General features: G+C 32.8%; 1 protein-coding gene across 8 annotated transcripts in view; it reads left to right on the forward strand.

The window, feature by feature from the left end:
* Window positions 1-18,826, forward strand: part of LOC143078650 (irregular chiasm C-roughest protein-like) — a 93,994-nt gene extending 75,168 nt beyond the window's left edge. For all 8 annotated transcript variants that reach the window (XM_076253512.1, XM_076253511.1, XM_076253515.1 and 5 more), the window contains 11 exons: window positions 6,855-7,052; window positions 8,471-8,596; window positions 8,930-9,244; window positions 12,513-12,621; window positions 12,933-13,084; window positions 14,192-14,452; window positions 14,898-15,194; window positions 15,830-15,940; window positions 16,409-16,575; window positions 17,325-17,452; window positions 18,480-18,826. In XM_076253512.1, the coding sequence (XP_076109627.1) occupies window positions 6,855-7,052; window positions 8,471-8,596; window positions 8,930-9,244; window positions 12,513-12,621; window positions 12,933-13,084; window positions 14,192-14,452; window positions 14,898-15,194; window positions 15,830-15,940; window positions 16,409-16,575; window positions 17,325-17,452; window positions 18,480-18,618 (2,003 nt within the window). In that variant the 3' untranslated portion in view covers window positions 18,619-18,826. The remainder of the gene's footprint in view (window positions 1-6,854; window positions 7,053-8,470; window positions 8,597-8,929; window positions 9,245-12,512; window positions 12,622-12,932; window positions 13,085-14,191; window positions 14,453-14,897; window positions 15,195-15,829; window positions 15,941-16,408; window positions 16,576-17,324; window positions 17,453-18,479) is intronic.
* Window positions 18,827-19,926: the final 1,100 nt, after the last annotated feature.

Consider the following 19,926-nt stretch of genomic DNA (forward strand, 5'->3'; position numbering starts at 1 on the left):
GTGATATATACATCACAAGGAGACAGCAACTCATGGACACAAGGAACAAAAGATATCTCAGGTCAACAGAGCTAATAACATCTGTGATATATACATCACAAGGAGACAGCTACTCATGGACACAAGGAAAACAAGATATCTAGAGGTCAACAGAGCCAATAACATCTGTGATATATACATCACAAGGAGACAGCTACTCATGGACACAAGGAAAACAAGATATCTAGAGGTCAACAGAGCCAATAACATCTGTGATATATACATCACAAGGAGACAGCTACTCATGGACACAAGGAAAACAAGATATCTAGAGGTCAACAGAGCCAATAACATCTGTGATATATACATCACAAGGAGACAGCAACTCATGGACACAAGGAAAACAAGATATCTAGAGGTCAACAGAGCCAATAACATCTGTGATATATACATCACAAGGAGACAGTTACTCATGGACACAAGAAAAACAAGATATCTAGAGGTCAACAGAGCCAATAACATCTGTGATATATACATCACAAGGAGACAGCAACTCATGGACACAAGGAAAACAAGATATCTCAGGTCAACAGAGCCAATAACATCTGTGATATATACATCACAAGGAGACAGCTACTCATGGACACAAGGAAAACAAGATATCTAGAGGTCAACAGAGCCAATAACATCTGTGATATATACATCACAAGGAGACAGTTACTCATGGACACAAGGAAAACAAGATATCTCAGGTCAACAGAGCCAATAACATCTGTGATATATACATCACAAGGAGACAGCAACTCATGGACACAAGGAACAAAAGATATCTCAGGTCAACAGAGCTAATAACATCTGTGATATATACATCACAAGGAGACAGCTACTCATGGACACAAGGAAAACAAGATATCTAGAGGTCAACAGAGCCAATAACATCTGTGATATATACATCACAAGGAGACAGCTACTCATGGACACAAGGAAAACAAGATATCTAGAGGTCAACAGAGCCAATAACATCTGTGATATATACATCACAAGGAGACAGCTACTCATGGACACAAGGAAAACAAGATATCTAGAGGTCAACAGAGCCAATAACATCTGTGATATATACATCACAAGGAGACAGCAACTCATGGACACAAGGAAAACAAGATATCTAGAGGTCAACAGAGCCAATAACATCTGTGATATATACATCACAAGGAGACAGTTACTCATGGACACAAGAAAAACAAGATATCTAGAGGTCAACAGAGCCAATAACATCTGTGATATATACATCACAAGGAGACAGCAACTCATGGACACAAGGAAAACAAGATATCTAGAGGTCAACAGAGCCAATAACATCTGTGATATATACATCACAAGGAGACAGTTACTCATGGACACAAGGAAAACAAGATATCTCAGGTCAACAGAGCCAATAACATCTGTGATATATACATCACAAGGAGACAGCTACTCATGGACACAAGGAAAACAAGATATCTCAGGTCAACAGAGCCAATAACATCTGTGATATATACATCACAAGGAGACAGCTACTCATGGACACAAGGAAAACAAGATATCTAGAGGTCAACAGTGCCCTTCAACAATCATCAAGCTTCTGTACAATAATATGTCAACCACTAAATCATATCAGGACAGAAGTTATTAAAATCTGATTGGATTAACATCAAAATACTTTGAAAATTAAAGGAGCTCTAGCTATTGATATATGACCTTGAAAGTTCAACAATCATCAAGCTTCTATACAATATGGTTAATGATAAATCATATGTTGTCAAAGGTCAGACCAGAAATTATTTTTATTTTGATTGCATGAACACCACAAATACTTTTGAAAAAAAAGGATTTCTAAGTATTCATATATGACCTTGATAGTTCACATTGATTTACCAAGGATCACACAAGGTTCTAAATCCACATTATAATTGATACCTGTGACCTTGGTGTTTATAATTGATACCTGTGACCTTGATGTTTATAATTGATACCTGTGACCTTGATGTTTATAATTGATACCTGTGACCTTGATGTTTATAATTTGATATATAAACCTGGATATTTATAATGATTTACCAGAGATAAAGTGCAGTGAATGTATTAGCAGCGCCAGCAAAATGCACTTTCATAAATCATCTTGGAAGATAACTAGGTTAGAACATTATATAATTTGGGGAAAAAATATATACAAAAACAAGTTTCTGTATTCAGCAAGATTTTTAATTGTGCAAAAGTTGTTTTTTGAGTAAGTCATTAACATTCATCAGTAATACATCAGCAATGCAGATTTATGTTTGAATCTTTTGTTCTTGTCCTGAAATTCTTTGATTTTATTTATTACCTACATTACCATAATAATAAACAAAACCTACATTACCATAAGAATAAACAAAACCTACAGAGTCTGTTTACATGTCCATTTGATCATCTGTGAGTCTGTTTACATGTCCATTTGTTCATCTGTGAGCTTGTTTACATGTCCATGTGATCTGTGAGTATGTTTACATGTCCATGTGTTCATCTGTGAGCTTGTTTACATGTCCATGTGTTCATCAGTGAGCCTGTTTACATGTCCATGTGTTCATCAGTGAGCCTGTTTACATGTCCATGTGTTCATCTGTGAGTGTTTACACATTTGTATGTGTTCATCTCTCAGTCTGTTTACACATTTTTATGTGTTCATCTCTCAGTCTGTTTACACATCCATGTTTTCATATGTGAGTCTGTTTACATATCTATGTGTTCATATGTGAGTCTGTTTACATATCTGTATATTCATCAGTGAGTCTGTTTACATATCCTCTAAAAGCTTTAGACTTAAATGTTTTGATAAAAATATGAAATTTCTATTGAATATTGAAAAAAAAATTATGTTTCAAGAGTTGTTACATGTAATGCAATCACTTACATATGCCTTGAATGGTCCACTGGAAACTTTACCTTTTGTTGGGATAGTTAAAAGTAAGCTTGTTTTGATCAAAAGAATTATGTGACTTTTAGCAGTTAGTTTATAATTAATATGTCACACAATAACTTGAGTTTTCTAAGATAAATTTTCTTTGCACTTTCCACTAAACAAATATCTCCAACATAATCCAGCTGTGAATGCATGTCTCTTGAGCAGATCATTTCCATTTTACCACTGGCATGACTGGCTAACAAGATTTGAGAAGGGTTGTTGTTGTTAAGTCATGTTTGTTTATTCAAAAAGTACACAATTAAAATTCTGAGGTTGAACTTGAATTGAATCCTTGCTCAATCTTTTCCTGAATTGAGTTTAGAAAAGGGGTTTATCAAGATAGCATAGGTCCTTACAATGGTAAAATCCAATGTTTTTTATCATGCTTATCAAATATATCCAATGCATAAGTCCCCTAGATTCCAGGTGGAACCATAAAGGGGCCTCTTGTTAGATCATTAAATTTCAAAATTCCTTTGATCATTTAAGCAATGCAAAAAATTTGGGAAGAAATAGTTGTCTTTGAATTATTTTGATATCAATTTATTTAGATAAATATTAATTTAATTGATAAAGGTAGACATGTTAGGTGATTATATATAATATAGGTAAACAATATGTATGGCAGAAATAGATACATGCTCAAGAGGAGATAAAAACAACAATTCTACAGGTTGACTCATACAAAACACATGTCAAAATTAACTTTATAATTGTTAGTTGTAAAGTTTTCTTCATCGCAGAAGTCAATACAATTACACAATATATAATTGTTTGATGTAAGATTTCATCAGTTGTATGCCTTGCCAAAGTAAAATAATGAATGAAGTCAAGAAAGCAGAACTGTGACAGACTTTTACAAACTTTTTTATGTGGAAAATTGTGTGCATAAAAAACCTCAGGTGGTATGATCAGAACAAAGGGCGAATACGAATAGTATTATGGCAGCATCCATGATAATGTTAACTTTAATGCTTAACAAGTTCATAATGGCTTAGGTATTTGTCACCTTGATCTTACAAGATAATGAGTAATGTATCATATCATTTAGGAGAAGAGTCAAAATACCTGTTGCACAGATTTGTTTTCACAATACTAAGAAGCCTACCTTTCAAAAGAAACAAACACCCTCTTTAAGGTCTTGACTGAAATGTTTGCACTGACATAGACCCATTAGGGTGTAAAAGATGTAATATTTTGGTAAAGTTTAAATATTTTCCCAAGCATTAAAGAATCTTTTCATACTGGTATCATGCTGTGTTGAAGTATATGCTAACAGTATGAAAGAGTAGTAAGTAATTTGTAAGTAAAATGGCTGAGTTTTTATGTTTGAAACAAACACTATGTTTGATGTAATAAAAATATTCTTCATTCTCACACCTACTAGTACTGAACAAACAACTCAAAACAAAACTGATGACTTGGGTACTTTACAAAATTTATATGTTTGATGTAGGAGTGGCAAAACTATGGATTTCTACAATATTCTTGTCTTTTCACTTCCTGATATTTTCTCTATTTTGCCTCCATAACTAATGTAAGAAAAGGTTTTTTAAAAAATGTTTGAAATTAAAAGTTTAATAAAGTCACTTTTTAATATTGAAAAATACAATTATACAGATTACCTCCCCCTTTCAGATTTTGTTCCTTTAATTAATGAAAACTCTTACATTTATATGAAAATATTAGAATTGGAATTACAAATGTTTAAATTCAAACTTAAATTGGAAATCTCTTGGAGTCTACCTGTTTGAAACATTTTGAAAAAAAAAGTTTTTTTTTCAGATTTGCTTTACAATCTGCCAGATTTCTATGGGTACACTAACTTTACATTCTAGACTGTTTATAAACAGTAATTTATTGAGTATATACTGTGAGATTACAAGTTTGATCTTTTTATAGCCAGTAAAAGTCATTGCATAGAAACATTAACTTAGAGAGGAACAATCTGTTTCTTAGATAAAATCATGTATTAAATCTTATATCATACCATCTTTATTTTCTTCCTAACAGTATCACAGAATAATAACAATAAGTTTAGTCAGTTATAGCTTTTTGTAAAGATTGTGAATGTTTAATTTTATAAATCTGCACTAAACTTTACTTATTTCAAGAAACGGTTTCTGCTTTTTGCCTCTTTGAAAGCTGTACTTACATATTTATTTAAAGTTTTTCATCTGAAAAGATTTTAAACATCAATTCTAGCTATTTTTGTATTATTCTGTACCAGTGATGTCTGCCACTGTTTTTGTATTGCTAATTTTCAAAGGAGTCTGTTGGTGATGTTTGGTGATGTTTGGTGGTGTTTGGTGTGTACAGTTAGAATCACTTGTAAATTATCACATGCTCCACATATTCTGATCAGGAAAAATTTTAACATTTAAAATATTTCCCTTCCTTTAGAGTTATTGACTTGGTTTAGTATCTGCTGCTGTATGTCTGGCTTACATGGTAACAGATATAAAAGGCATTTTTTAAACAATGCTTTATATGCAACCTGAAGATGACTTGGTGCAGAGCAGAGTTTGTGTCCCTACAAAGCATGCCAATAAATGTCCTCCAAAATCTCAACTGTGGAAACTCTAGATTATACATTTCAATCTCTAGTTCTAATTTGTGGTACCCAGAAATAAAATAAAAATATTTTATGTTTTAATTAGATACCCCAATGCACATTATGCAGTGATACAACATACAAAATGAAAGAACAAAAAATAACAACAGTAAGTTGCCCTAGGCATGCTAGGTGTGATAATAATTAGGTATTCAGGTACTTTGAAATGCAAGTTCTTTTAACGTTGTACATCATAATATCCCCAGTTTATTATTGTAGAAGATTTTGTAGCCTAAATTTCTATAACAATAACAACAGACTAATGATAATAAAAGTGTTGAGTAATTTTCTTTTGAAATGTTTATAATTCTAAAGTGATTGTTATCATCCTTGATGTTCAGTCAAATGATATATTACCTCCCTTTGTTAGGGGGGAAGGATGCAGATGTTTAAGTTTTGGTTTTGTCATCACTGTAACCCATAAATATGATTTATAACGGGGAGATGATAGCTTCAAAGGAAAATACAAATACAATAGTTTTATCTATAGACTTGTACTGTAATAGTACATTTACTGAGCAATCTAACATTAAGTACAAGTTCTTCTTCAGACCTTGGAACCTACTTGTCAAAAACAAAAATGCAGTACAGGTTCTTCAGAACTTGGAACCTACTAATCCAAGAAATTATAGCACATGTTCTTCAGAGCTTGGATCTCACTGATCTATACAATAATAGTACAGTTTCTTCAGACCTTCAAACCTACTTGTCTGTAGAGTATTATAGTACAAGTTCTTCAAAAAATGGAGCCTGCTAGACTGTGGGGAATTATAGTACAAGTTTTCCAGAGCTAGAAGCATAGGATCAAAGCAATAATAGGACAAGTTCAACAGAACTTGGAGCCTGCTATATAGTCTTTGGGAAAAAACATAACATTTTTTTTAGAGATTAGAGATCAAATGTCTAGGGTAAGCAATGATAGAACAGGTTCCCCTGAACTTGGAGCCTTTTGGACTGTAAGGAATTACAGCACATGTTCTCCAGAGCATAGCGTTTAAAATTGAGAATGGAAATGGGGAATGTGCCAAAGAGACAACAACCCGACCAAAGAAAAAAACAACAGCAGAAGGTCACCAACAGGTCTTCAATGTAGCGAGAAATTTACAGAATTGAAGAACATGTTCTGCAGAGCTTACAGCTTGGATAAGGAGCAAGTATATAATGGTGTATATCAGTAAAATATATTATTTATATGAAAAATTTATAAAGCAACACAGCATAGTTTTTGATCAGATAAGTTTGACATTATTAACTGTATAGTCACTTGGTTGTATTTTTCAGTATTATCAGTACAGACATTCTTTGAACAACCTCGGAGCCACAATGCTACCGTCAACAGTACTGTGATATTTAAATGTGTGATACAGAACAAAGCAGGCGAGGTTCAGTGGATGCACGACGGATTATCCCTTGGATCAGATAGAGATTATTCTGGGTACAACAGGTACTCAGTCATCGGTGGACGTAATGGGGTCCTTGGTAAGATACATTTTATTTCTTTGATAATTAAGAAAGAGGGCTGGTTAGTTTTATAATAACAAAATCCTGAAACAATTGTCATTACAATTAAAAGACATTTAGTTGAAAAGTAATATTAAACTAGAAAAAATATACAACATATCATGATATTAAAAGACATTTAGTTGAAAAGTAATATTAAACTAGAAAAAATATACAACATTTAATGAATGGCTATTATCTATTTTGATTTTATTGAACCATAAAACTAATTTTTGACTCTTCACATTGAATAATCCGCGAAGCAGATTATGTAAAATGTGAAGAGTCAAAAATTAGTTTTATGGTTCAATAAAATCAAAATAAATTATTGCCATTCATTATAAATAAATTTCTATCAAAAATAAGGCTGCAAGAACTTTTTATACGACCGCAAAATTTGAAAAATTTTTCGTCGTATATTGCTATCCTGTTGGCGTCGTCGTCGTCTGCGTCGTCGTCGTCGTCTGTTTTACTTGTGAGTGTAAGATCTTAGGAAGCAGATTTTAGACATCATATCTTATAAAGTTTGTGGTCTTGGGTAACTGACCATCTTGTTACAAGTATCTTCAGTACAAACAGTATTGTACTTGTCTGAAAACATTACATTGAAGTGAAAGTTACAACAACTCTGTATAAACAGTAGTGACTTATCCTGGACGTTGAACTTATGTTTTACTTCAGAGGTTTGTTTTTATAAGTATCAAATGTGATACAAAACAAATTATGTCTGTCAGTTACCTGACTTATGTCAGATGGGAGAAGTTTGTGGTCTGTTTAAAAAACTCAAATAATAGATCCTGAAATACATCTGTAAGAATTTATAATAAGTAGAAAGAAAAAGAGTTGTGGAGTAGTTGACAATCTGACAGAAACCCAACATTGAAAGTTTATAGCTGCCAATTACAAAAAGGATCCTTCCCTTAGAGAACTTTAAGCACAAAAAAACTTAAGCATCACCTAAGTATGTCTTCATTTTTTTTTAACAACATATAGACCTTTCATGAAACTCACAGAATCTTAATTTTTTTTCATTGTTGCTCTACACTTAAGCAAACCATTTTTTTCAACAGTATACTTCCCAACAAGGAAAATAATCTAATTTCAATTGGATTTGGGTTTCCCAAGCGAGTTTCAAGAAAATTAATATCATGGTTAGAATGATTAAAGATGAGTTGAAATACCATTTTATATTCTTTAAATGCCTTTTTTGAGGAATTCTTTTTTTATAATAGAGATGTTCTACGATTTGGTCAACACCTCTTATGTGGTACATCTGCAAGTCGACCAAAACAGTTAGATTGTTAACAGGTAAACTCTGAAATTCAACTTTTCCAACTTTTTTTCACTTTGTAGATTTTGAACTTCATCATTTTCACAGTAGTTATTTATATTTTCAGAGGAATTTAGTTTAAAGATTACGGATGTACAATTAAAGGATGACGGTGAATATATATGCTTTGTTTTACGTACACAGTCAGATCCTAGTATTAAAACTGATCCACCAGTTACTCTAAATGTGTTGGGTATGTAAACAATATGATTATAAATTATAAAGTTACTTTCGATTCTTTAAATTAAGATTGCAAGGTTTGACAACAATTGTGATAATCCATTAGTAATATATACGTTTGTTTAGGAGCCAATGAAAGCTTGTCTACGGTGCAGGATTTTCTTGATATATTGGATACCCATTGATGGCCTAGTGCTGTTTTCTATCTTTTGGTCAGGTTGTTGTCTCTTTGACACCATTTCCATTCACAATGTAATGTATGTATACTAATGTGGATTCAGTAGAAGCATTTATTCTCTCATTACAATCTGAATATAAAATTTAAATTCATGTAATTTTTTTACAGTAAGACCAGATCCTCCAGTGATACAAGGAGGAAGTCTACAGAAAGTCACATTAGGAGAGCATAAAAATTTATCTTGTACGTCAGCCAATGGGAAGCCAGGAGCAGAGATCACATGGTATAAAGATTCTGTACGAATCGTTGATAAAGTTTTCAGTGTGACTGATAGAAACGGTGTAAAAGACAAAAGGGAGACAACTATCAGTCATGTGACCATTATTCCTACAGAAGAGGATCATGGGAAGAGAATAGAATGTCGGGCGAGTAATGCAGTACAAATTCAACCGTTGAAGGCACTTGCTACTTTGGATGTGCAATGTATGTATGAGTTATCTCCCCTAAAGACCAAAATCAATATAAAACAATCTCCTAAAAAGTTACATTAGATATTAGATTTAGGATGAAAGTCTAAACTGAACTCTCCATCAAATGGAATCATACAGTCAATATATTATCCTCACAAAATCTTTAAATATAAAAATAAGGTGATTGGCAATGAGACAACTCTCATCAAGAGACTAAATGATAATGAAGTTTGGTTCAGAAGGCTTGACTACATATAAAAAAGAAGATGCGATATGATTGCCAATGAGACAACTCTCAACAAGAGACATATGACATAAGTTTGGTTCAGAAGGCTTATCTTATGTGCGTAACATTCAAGGCATCAGTCATTTTATATTCTTGGATACCAATAGTCAGGAATTTTAGTTTTTTTATTTATGACTTACATGGTATATTTTTTAAAGATCATATTTACCACACACCTGCATTTTAGGTTACTTGTAATTTGTGTTGGCTGAGTTTTTGTCTGGTACATTCACATCTGTGAAAGAGGTTACCTATCACCATGAAAATATGGTCAATAGTTGGATAAACTTAATGAAATGTGTTCTTTATCATATTTATCATAATCATTTTGGTTAAAAATCTTATTTTAATTCATATTTACACCACATGTAAGAATTTTATGTAGATTTTATTAGTTTTAATTGCAATAAGAAAGTAAGTGACTTAATTGAAAGAACATCTTAGTGAACTAAATCACTTACATTCATTTTGCTTAAAATAACAAAATGGACTTTCAATTCTTACATGGACTCTTTAATTAGATGTGGTCAAAGTCTGATATTCTTAAGCCAGAGAAAATGGCAACAGTAAGGAACCTTACATTTATCTTTGAAATAAGAATGAAAGGAGTATCTGAAATGATAGATATTTATCAATGAAGAAAAGATTCAGTGCAAAATAAAGGAATGTAAAAAAACAGATTTAAAGGTGAAAATGATAAATGCACAAACCAATACAAATTTATAGACCAAAAATTGAAGCCACATACTGTGTTTTTGTCGAGCCTGCAACTTTTGTTGCAGAAAGCTCGACATAGGGATAGTGATCCGGCGGCGGCGGCGGCTACGGCGGCTACGGCGGCGGTGTTAGCTAACTTCTTAAAAGGTTTATATTTTAGAAGGTGAAAGACCTGGATGCTTCATACTTTGTATATAGATGCCTCATGTTACGAAGTTTCCGTCAGTCACATGTCCAATGTCCTTGACCTCATTTTCATGGTTCAGTGACCACTTGAAAAAAAAGTTCAGAATTTTTATAATGTTGAATTCTCTCTTATTATAAGTAATAGGATAACTATATTTGGTATGTGCGTACCTTGCAAGGTCCTCATGCCCGTCAGACAGTTTTCACTTGACCTCGACCTCATTTCATGGATCAGTGAACAAGGTTAAGTTTTGGTGGTCAAGTCCATATCTCAGATACTATAAGCAATAGGGCTAGTATATTTGGTGTATGGAAGGACTGGAAGGTGTACATGTCCAACTGGCAGGTATCATCTGACCTTGACCTCATTTTCATGGTTCAGTGGTTATAGTTAAGTTTTTGTGTTTTGGTCTGTTTTTCTCATACTTTATGCAATAGGTCTACTATATTTGTTGTATGGAATGATTGTAAGGTGTACATGTCTAGCGGGCAGATGTCATCTGACCTTGACCTCATTTTCATGGTTCAGTGGTCAAAGTTAAGTTTTTAAGTTTTGGTCTTTTTATCTTATATTATATGCCAAAGGTCAACTATATTTGGTGTATGGAAATATATTATGATCTATATGTCAGTCCCGCAGGTTTTATTTGACCATGACCTCAATTGCACGGTTCATTGCACAGTGTTAAGTTTCTGTGTTTTGGTCTATTTTTCTTAAACTATAAGTAGTAGGTCAACTATATTTGTTGTATGGAAGCTTTGTTAGCTGTACATGTCTGCCTGGCATGGTTCATCTGACCTTGACCTCATTTTCATGGTTCATCGGTCTTTGTTTAGCTATCTTGGTTAATGTTAAGTTTATGTGACAGTTGTAATAAAGCTTTATACTTAGGACTATCAACATAATATCAATGATTACTAAAGAAGGCGAGACATTTCAGTGTGTGCACTCTTGTTATTCTATTTCACCTGTTCTCCTTTAGATCTGTTGTTAAAACCATAGAACTTTAGAAACAGTTATTTTAACATTAAATTCATTTTCTAAATAAAAAATTTATATACAGAGCTTATTTCTATTAAGATATAAAAACTTATGATGAGAATTTATTAGGTGTCAAGTTTAATGGTTGAAAATTAGTTTTTATTGACACATTTAACGACCTTTATCTGTTTTATGACAGGATAGCTATCATCACGAGCTTCCTGTTATAGAACAAGCACCTGCTTCTCAAATGTCAGTCTCTCAACCACCATTCTAAATGTTAAAAACAATCCATGCTTTGATTATTATTTAACTTTGATGATTGTAATATTGGCTATACACCACATTGTCATGCAGTTCAGTACATATATTTTGGTAGTTGAACCACTGAAGGGCACCTTGAGCAGTTGCGGATCCAAAAAGGGGGGGGGGGGGGGGGGGGAGTGTTCCATGGGTTAGAACGATTTTTTTAAGATCAATGCATTTAAATAACGACATATAGTTTGTCCTGGGTTGGAAACACCCCTCTCCCCTTTTTTTTTGCTGGATCTGCCCCTGTTGAGGGTGTGATAACAAAAACAAATTATATCAATAAATGAATATACACCTACAGCAGGTGACGAGAAAGAGAGAGAGAAATCTATATTATCATGATAACAACAAACATTTTAAACCTGAACCATATTGTGGTTACCTCCCTTTCCACATTACTTTTACTTGGATTGTGAAGGTTAAGAACAAGACTCTTGAGTCAGTTAGGAGCTAAGCAATTGAAACCACTGATTTGTATTATTGGAGAGATAATTGATTTAATTTACACTTTGAATAGTGATCTAAAGCCTTTACAGAGCCATGCTACCATTTAATAGATTCTAATGTAATATTAGCATGAAATGAAAAGTTGGTGTTTTAAAGTTGTCATGGTATATTTGTTTATTTATTTTGACCCCTGTTTTTAGTCTAAAAGTCTAGTCAGATAAGTTATCATGTGGTCCTGTCTCAAATATTTCTGTAATAAGGTAAGATATAGATAGTTTTGAACAAAGAGAAAGATTGACAAATTACATTCTGAAAACCACTATTAATATATATACCTTTTATTTTTTACAGTTAAGCCTAGTATAACCCTGAAAGTAAATATTACACGAAAGTTACGAGAACATGACTACGTTAGATTTACATGTGATGCTAAAGCAAATCCTTCACAAATCACTTGGAAGTAAGTATATTTTTTAAGGCGTGCTCAAAAATATTTATCTGATGATTAGGGCCCTAGTTTATTTTTCATCAATGTTGACTGTTGTGTGTTGATCCATCAATGTGTAGTTTTGGAGGCATGGTTTGGCAGTGCCAGCTTTCACTTGATATTTTCCTGTTGATTTTTACCATAACATTAATGTCATAAATCTGAGGTCAAAGTTTATCCTTACCAGAAAGCTGGACATTCCCAATAAGTTAAAGAGTAAGAACATTCTCTCTTTAAACTTTATATTGTGATAGGTTTTGTTATAATCTGTCTATATTTTGCAGATGGTATAAAGACGGAGAATTTATCCCAGGTGAATCAAAGTTTACCTTGGACATTGCCAATCTGAACCGAGATGATCATCGTAGTATACTGATGTGTGAGGGAGAAAATGCTGTTGGTGTTTCTAGGGCAACAACCACATTGGATATAGAATGTAAGAACAAAGATCTGTGTTGTGAATTAGGTGTTTCCATGAGTACTTTCATTATCTATATAAATCTTGGGGTTAGGATATATGTTAGCATCCAAAAATTAATATTTTTTAAATGCAACAGCCAGAAAATTGAAATGGTAAATGTGTCAGTTCAAAATCTGAGGCCTTCTGGGTTATTGTTTCAAAAGCTGACAAAAAATGTTTTAATTAGCTAACAACTTTGTATACTATTGAATCAATGATGAATGATTCATTTTATATTGGTTAATCCTACGACAGGACAATGCTTGTTTAGATTTTGAACAGGAGAATTTCTTAAGATGTATAAATTACTAAAGCTGTTCTTACAACAACTTTTACTGTTACAGTGAAATCTTATATTGCACTTGTGAGTGAGTTGTGACAATTATACATATACAATATATGTACAATGTCGGAAAATATAAAATTTATTTGTATAAACTTTAGAAACAGGACGAAAAGCGAGGCTCTGCCGAGCTTTTCTCCTGTTTCGTAGAGAGTACAAATCAATTTTATAAATTCTGACAATGTACATATATTGTTTTTATCCTGAAATTACTCCCAACACTTGAAACTTTAGTTATTATATCAAAATCATTGTCTCTAATTTCTCAAAGAAATCGACATAGTTGAAACGCGGACTGCGAAGAGGACCCCAAAATGAACTGGTTAGGAAACAGAAATATTCATATTACCGCTTGCTCAACGTGGAAGTGGGGTAACAGGAAAGCAAAAAATTATTTGTATACCTGTTATTTGTACAATAGTTGGCTAATTGCAGGATAAAATACACTATATTTAATACAATATTTTTTATTTTTCCAAATTAAAGGGCTCATTATGAGCATATCATTAATAACAACATGACATAAACATTACAATTGTTAATTACAAAAAAGTAACATAGTTATAGTTGATTAAAAATCAGCTTCTACATGGTTTTATCATTGATGTTTATCAAATTATTACTTTTTTTTGTTGAATATTTTAATTTCTGGTTTCCCTTTTCACAAAAAAAATGTTGTTCATGTCACAAATATTAATAAATTACCAGTGTTAGTTTAATCAAATTTATTTATTCTGTAGATGGTCCTAAGTTTGTCAACCTAAATAGCCATATACCTGTTGACCTTGGAACCTCAGTGACCTTGACCTGTGAAGCAGACGGCAACCCTTTACCCAGTATTATATGGCGACGTGGGAGTTACCCTGATGCCTTGAGTACAGAGAGACAGTACACAGTACATAACATACAAGACCATGATCTAGGGCTATATAAATGTACAGCCTCATCCATTAATGCTGGATTTGCTCCTATTGATGCAGAAATTTACCTCATGAGAAAAGGTGAGTGCTAAGGTCTGATCTAGTATTTTTGAGAGGGAGAAGTGACTTCTTCGTCTATGAGAGAGAATGGCACTGTGACATTAAATTACTGTTCGGTTTTAAGTTTGTGTAACAATATTCTGTTGTTAAGTAAACAATACAACAAAAAAACAAAAAAAAGGATAATGTATAACAATATATTGCAGTTAGTAAGACAGGAATTTACCAACAATACAAAAAATGTTCTCTTAAAATAAAGGTTTGTTAACATTAAATTAGATTTCTCAATACTTACTCTGCCCCATAGCAATAAGGTTATTTTACTTTTTCTGTGTGTATGATATGGATAGGTTACAGTAAGAGTTAATGCATCATTTCCAAATATATTTTCTATTTTCTGTGTTTTGCATGATGTACCGATACTATCACCTTAGACTACATTATTTATAAGATGATGTTGTTTTAGATCAACCAAAGATAACCAGTTCTAAGATACAGTATGCTGCCAAGGGTTCAACAGCAGACATAGAATGTAAAGCAAGATCTGTTCCTAATGCAGACGAGGTTATATGGATACGCAATGGAAAAGAGATAGACTTTGCTTCATCTGAACGATACTCGTTCTCAGAAACACGGAAACCAGATGGTGTTATAAATACATTACACGTACAGGATTCAGATGATGATGACTTTGGAGTTTATAATTGTACAGTGGTTAACAGTATGGGGCTGGACTTCATGGCTATTACTCTCAATCAGAAAGGTAGATAACTCTTAATCAGAAAGGTAGATAACTCTCAATCAGAAAGGTAGATAACTCTTAATCAGAAAGGTAGATAACTCTCAATCAGAAAGGTAGATAACTCTTAATCAGAAAGGTAGATAACTCTTAATCAGAAAGGTAGATACCTCTCAATCAGAAAGGTAGATAACTCTTAATCAGAAAGGTAGATAACTCTCAATCAGAAAGGTAGAATCATGTAGCTTAAGTTATTGTCATTTAAAAAATCAGAAGATGTGAAATGATTGCCAATCAAACAACACTCCACCAGAGACCAAATGACATAGAAGTTAACAACTGTAGATAACTACTGCCTCCAACAATCAGCAAAAACCATACCACATAGTCAGCTATAAAAGGTAAAAAAAAAAAGCAAATGTAAATCAATTCAAATGAGAAATCTATTGGCCTGATTTATGTACAAAACAATGAACATAAAACAAAAATATGATATACAGCAACATTGATAATTACAATGGGTAAATATTAATGTGACAGTTACCAAACACCCCCTATTGTTACATTGTATCTCTTGTTTTCCTAATGTTTAGTCAATATATATACATATATGTATATTTGATGATTTACCAGACTTAATTTTGAACATGTTTTTGTAGAAATCCTTGCTTTGTCGTACATAGTAGGAGGAGTAATCGGTGGTGTGGCTGTTATATTTATCATTGCTATAGCTTGTGTGTTGTACCATAGATACAAGGGGTCAGATAACGGTGAGTAAGTTAGAGTGGTCAGCCCCTAGATCTGTTATATTTATTATTGCTATAGCTTGTGTGTTGTACCATAGATACAAAGAGTCAGATAATGGTGGGTAAGTTAGACTGGTCAGCCTCTAGATCTGTTATATTTTTGTCACCCGGCATCACATTGCGGGGGACATATAAACACCGGGCATCTGTCTGTCCAGTCTTTTGGCGCTCTCACTTGTACAATTCTAGCCAGATTTTTATAAAACTTATACCATAGGTTTATATTTGGAATGTCTTCGAAGAGCTTGAAGATCAGTGCCGATCAAATATTTATAAAAGAGTTTTTAAATGAGTTATACCCCTTGGAAACTAATTATAAGGAAAATTGCATTGTTATCGCTCTCATGTGTCAAGTTTAATCAAATTTGTATTGACTTGTTAATCACAAACACAGACACACACAATCTCATAGAAATTCTCTTCTCATTGTAGAATCCTATGCTGAAACGGACAGTAATACAGAAATAAAGAAGAGAGAGAAATCAGACTCTCCAACAGAATTCCAGAAAGGAACACTAATGGACCAGTGGCGCCAAGATCTCAATTTCCATTGTCCCCCAACTGATTTTGATGAAGTTTATGGGAAAATGAATGGCACTGTAAGTATAACATTTAAAGTGGAGTTATCCCCCTTTCCTAACATTTATAAGTTAAAACATTTATTTATAGTGGATTGGGAAACAAGTTATTGCAACTTATATTAATCCCTTTCCACTTTGTGGGTGTGAGTGCTGCCTTGTAAAGGCATTAACCTGCTCTTTTTTGAAACCATAAGTGTGTCTTTATGTGCAAGAGATATTGCTCTATCTTAACACAGGTCAGCCATTTATTGTTCCCTTTCAACAGACTATCATCGTTTCTTCAAGACCATACTCGCAACATTTATTGACAACATTATTGAATTTGTGAAATGTGCCAACAGTTAAATAGAAGTAAAGTTCTATGGTTAACACTTTGTTTAGGAAATTTGAACAGTTTGAATTAAAAAATGTGTACAATTCAGATGAAAAGCAGGTATTAGATATATGATTTGAAATCATGATTAAATTATTGATTTTTTTTAATGTTAAGACAGTCTATCTTCATCAGCCTGTCTTATTCACTGAGCAACATGAATAACCTCTTGTCATTGAGATAGACTCATAAGTATACATTCCAGCTTTAACTCTTATCTTAATGGTAAAGGATGACTATGTTCTTACCCAAGGTCGTTGGTTTTCTCTGATGTACCCTGGCTTCCTTCTACAGTAAAAACTGTCTACTATGAAATATCAAAGTGTGCTGAACGTGGTGTTAAACACCATAATCAATTTTCAGTTTAATATTATAATTATATTACATCTTTCAGGAATCAAAAGTTACAAGTGGTTATGGAACGTTACGATCAGAAAATTACATCAATGGTTATGACAACCATAATGGACACTTATTTAGTGATTATATACATAGATCTGATGAAACAATACCTGGGGAAAGGTGAGTTATTTACAGCTCTGATGAAACAATACCTGGGGGAAAGGTGAGTTATTTATAGATCCGATGAAACAATACCTGGGGAAAGGTGAGTTATTTATAGATCTGATGAAACAATACTTGGGGAAAGGTGAGTTATTTATAGATCCGATGAAACAATACCTGGGGAAAGGTGAGTTATTTATAGATCCGATGAAACAATACTTGGGGAAAGGTGAGTTATTTATAGATCTGATGAAACAATACCTGGGGAAAGGTGAGTTATTTATAGATCTGATGAAACAATACCTGGGGAAAAGGTGAGTTATTTATAGATCCGATGAAACAATACCTGGGGAAAGGTGAGTTATTTATAGATCTGATGAAACAATACCTGGGGGAAAGCTGAGTTATTTATAGATCCGATGATAAAATATTGCGTAGGATTCATTTACTTTTTGTGAGATTCCAGGTAAAGAGAGTTTGTTATATGTTCTATAAGGATGAATTTTTGGATGATGTTTCAGGAATGATGTTGTAATTGTCCTTTGCGCCACCTTGTTATGGGGGACATGAAAATACTGGGCCTCTGTCAGTCAGTGCGTCCATCCATTCTTCTTAGCGCTCTTACGTGTACAGTGCTTCATAGGTTTATATCAGCAATGCTTTCGTCAATATCAACAATATCCTCATCAAATTTGTTTACCAGTTATGCCCCTTTGAAAAATTAATTTTAACAGATTAATCACATTTCATTTGCTATGAAGCTTTTATTTTGCTAAGCTATTTATAAATTGTTTTAACCCCCTAATTTGAAGACTAAGGGGTCTGCTTACTGTATAACCTTGATTGCTGATGACGTCAAATTTAAGCTACCCTGTATTTAAAAAGCTTGGCAAGCCACACACTTTAAGTATGAAAATCTAATCTTGAGTAGAAAAATATCCTAACACACTTAATGTTGCTGTGATGGAATCTATATATAATTTCATATTTTATGTTAAAACTACATAACACAAAAAAATTTTAATTTTCTATTTTTGATTTTCAGTCAAATGGATAATGGTGTTCATCAATACGGAACCAGTACATTCCGGTCACGACCAGACTTTAACAAATCTTCAGATTCTGATCCATATCAACTTCCTCCAGCTGATATTTCTACAACAAAACTAGCTACAAACGTATGAAACACACTTTTTCAATGGTTTGTTGAAACAAATTGTCTCATTGGATAGCAGAACTTTGAATTTAAAAAGTTGCAACCAATGATAATTACAACATTGTATTCCTGTGGAGCAAGCTAATAAACAGAGATTCAAGGTGTAATGTTATGTAGCATTACAGATTTACTATTTAGTGTCAAATGTACAAAGACCTAAGAAAACAAATGTGAAGACTTTTTTCAAGGAATCCTCCTGAATTATTTATGGCAACAAGTTGTCATGGAAATAACCCTGTGTCAGGATAATAATCAGAAACAATGTTGGATCTATTTTAAATCAGATACTGAAATGAAAGAGTCTTAAATAGTTGGTGCTAGCCAAGATGCCTGTGTGGAGATGGATGTTACAGGTTCAAAAAATAGGAAATTAGTTGCAATGGTTTCCAACATAAAAGTGAGAATAACAGTTGTATGTTAGCTTGTTTAAGTTTCATATGAATGTTAAATTAAAGAAACATGATCTCATGAATATTGATAATGCAAGTGAAATATGTTTATTATTATGCAACACAGACAATGGAACTCTGTTGCAATCATCAAAACTGTGCCAGAAAAATACATTTCAATTTACACTTGTCTGTTATTACAAAGGTTTAATTGTATTGTGAAGATTTCATAATCAAAGAAACTGTGTGTACATGTGTGTGTTGTGTAACATTAGTGCTAAGTGATTTCTACTTAAATGTGGCGCTGGTAGCTGTATATGTTTGTGTACCAATAATAATTGTTATGTTTACTTTTTGATCATCGAGCACCTGTTTATCATGTTATATCATAATATCTCTTTACATCATATCACAATGTTTAATTTACATAATTTGTTGAGATATATAAATTCCTTGTCACTAACTTGTTCATTGCATTTGGATAAGCTGGACATAATAAATAATGGACTTTAAATTTAACTATAATACATTTATCTAAAAAAAAATATTATTCTGAAAGGTGCACTTGTTTTGGTAATACTAATCATTTAAATCATGTGACCACTTCTTGACCAATGATATTGTCAGGATTAGATGAACTTTTTTTTCTTTTGCCTATGTATTTATTAGATACATTTATCATTAATTGTAGATGTAACATTCATTCATTTTATGTAAATAAATCATGTGATCACTAGATAGTCTGCCAGCCAGTCAAGCTGTAATCATTCCATCCGACTCCTGGTCAGTATTGACCAACTGACCAATAGTATTGTAGTATTTTATTAGTCATGTGATGAAAACGATTCTGCTTCATGTATGTGTTTATTTTGATGCTATGTTTGTTA

Source organism: Mytilus galloprovincialis, chromosome 6 (genome assembly GCF_965363235.1).
Source record: "Mytilus galloprovincialis chromosome 6, xbMytGall1.hap1.1, whole genome shotgun sequence".
NCBI lineage: Eukaryota > Metazoa > Mollusca > Bivalvia > Mytilida > Mytilidae > Mytilus > Mytilus galloprovincialis.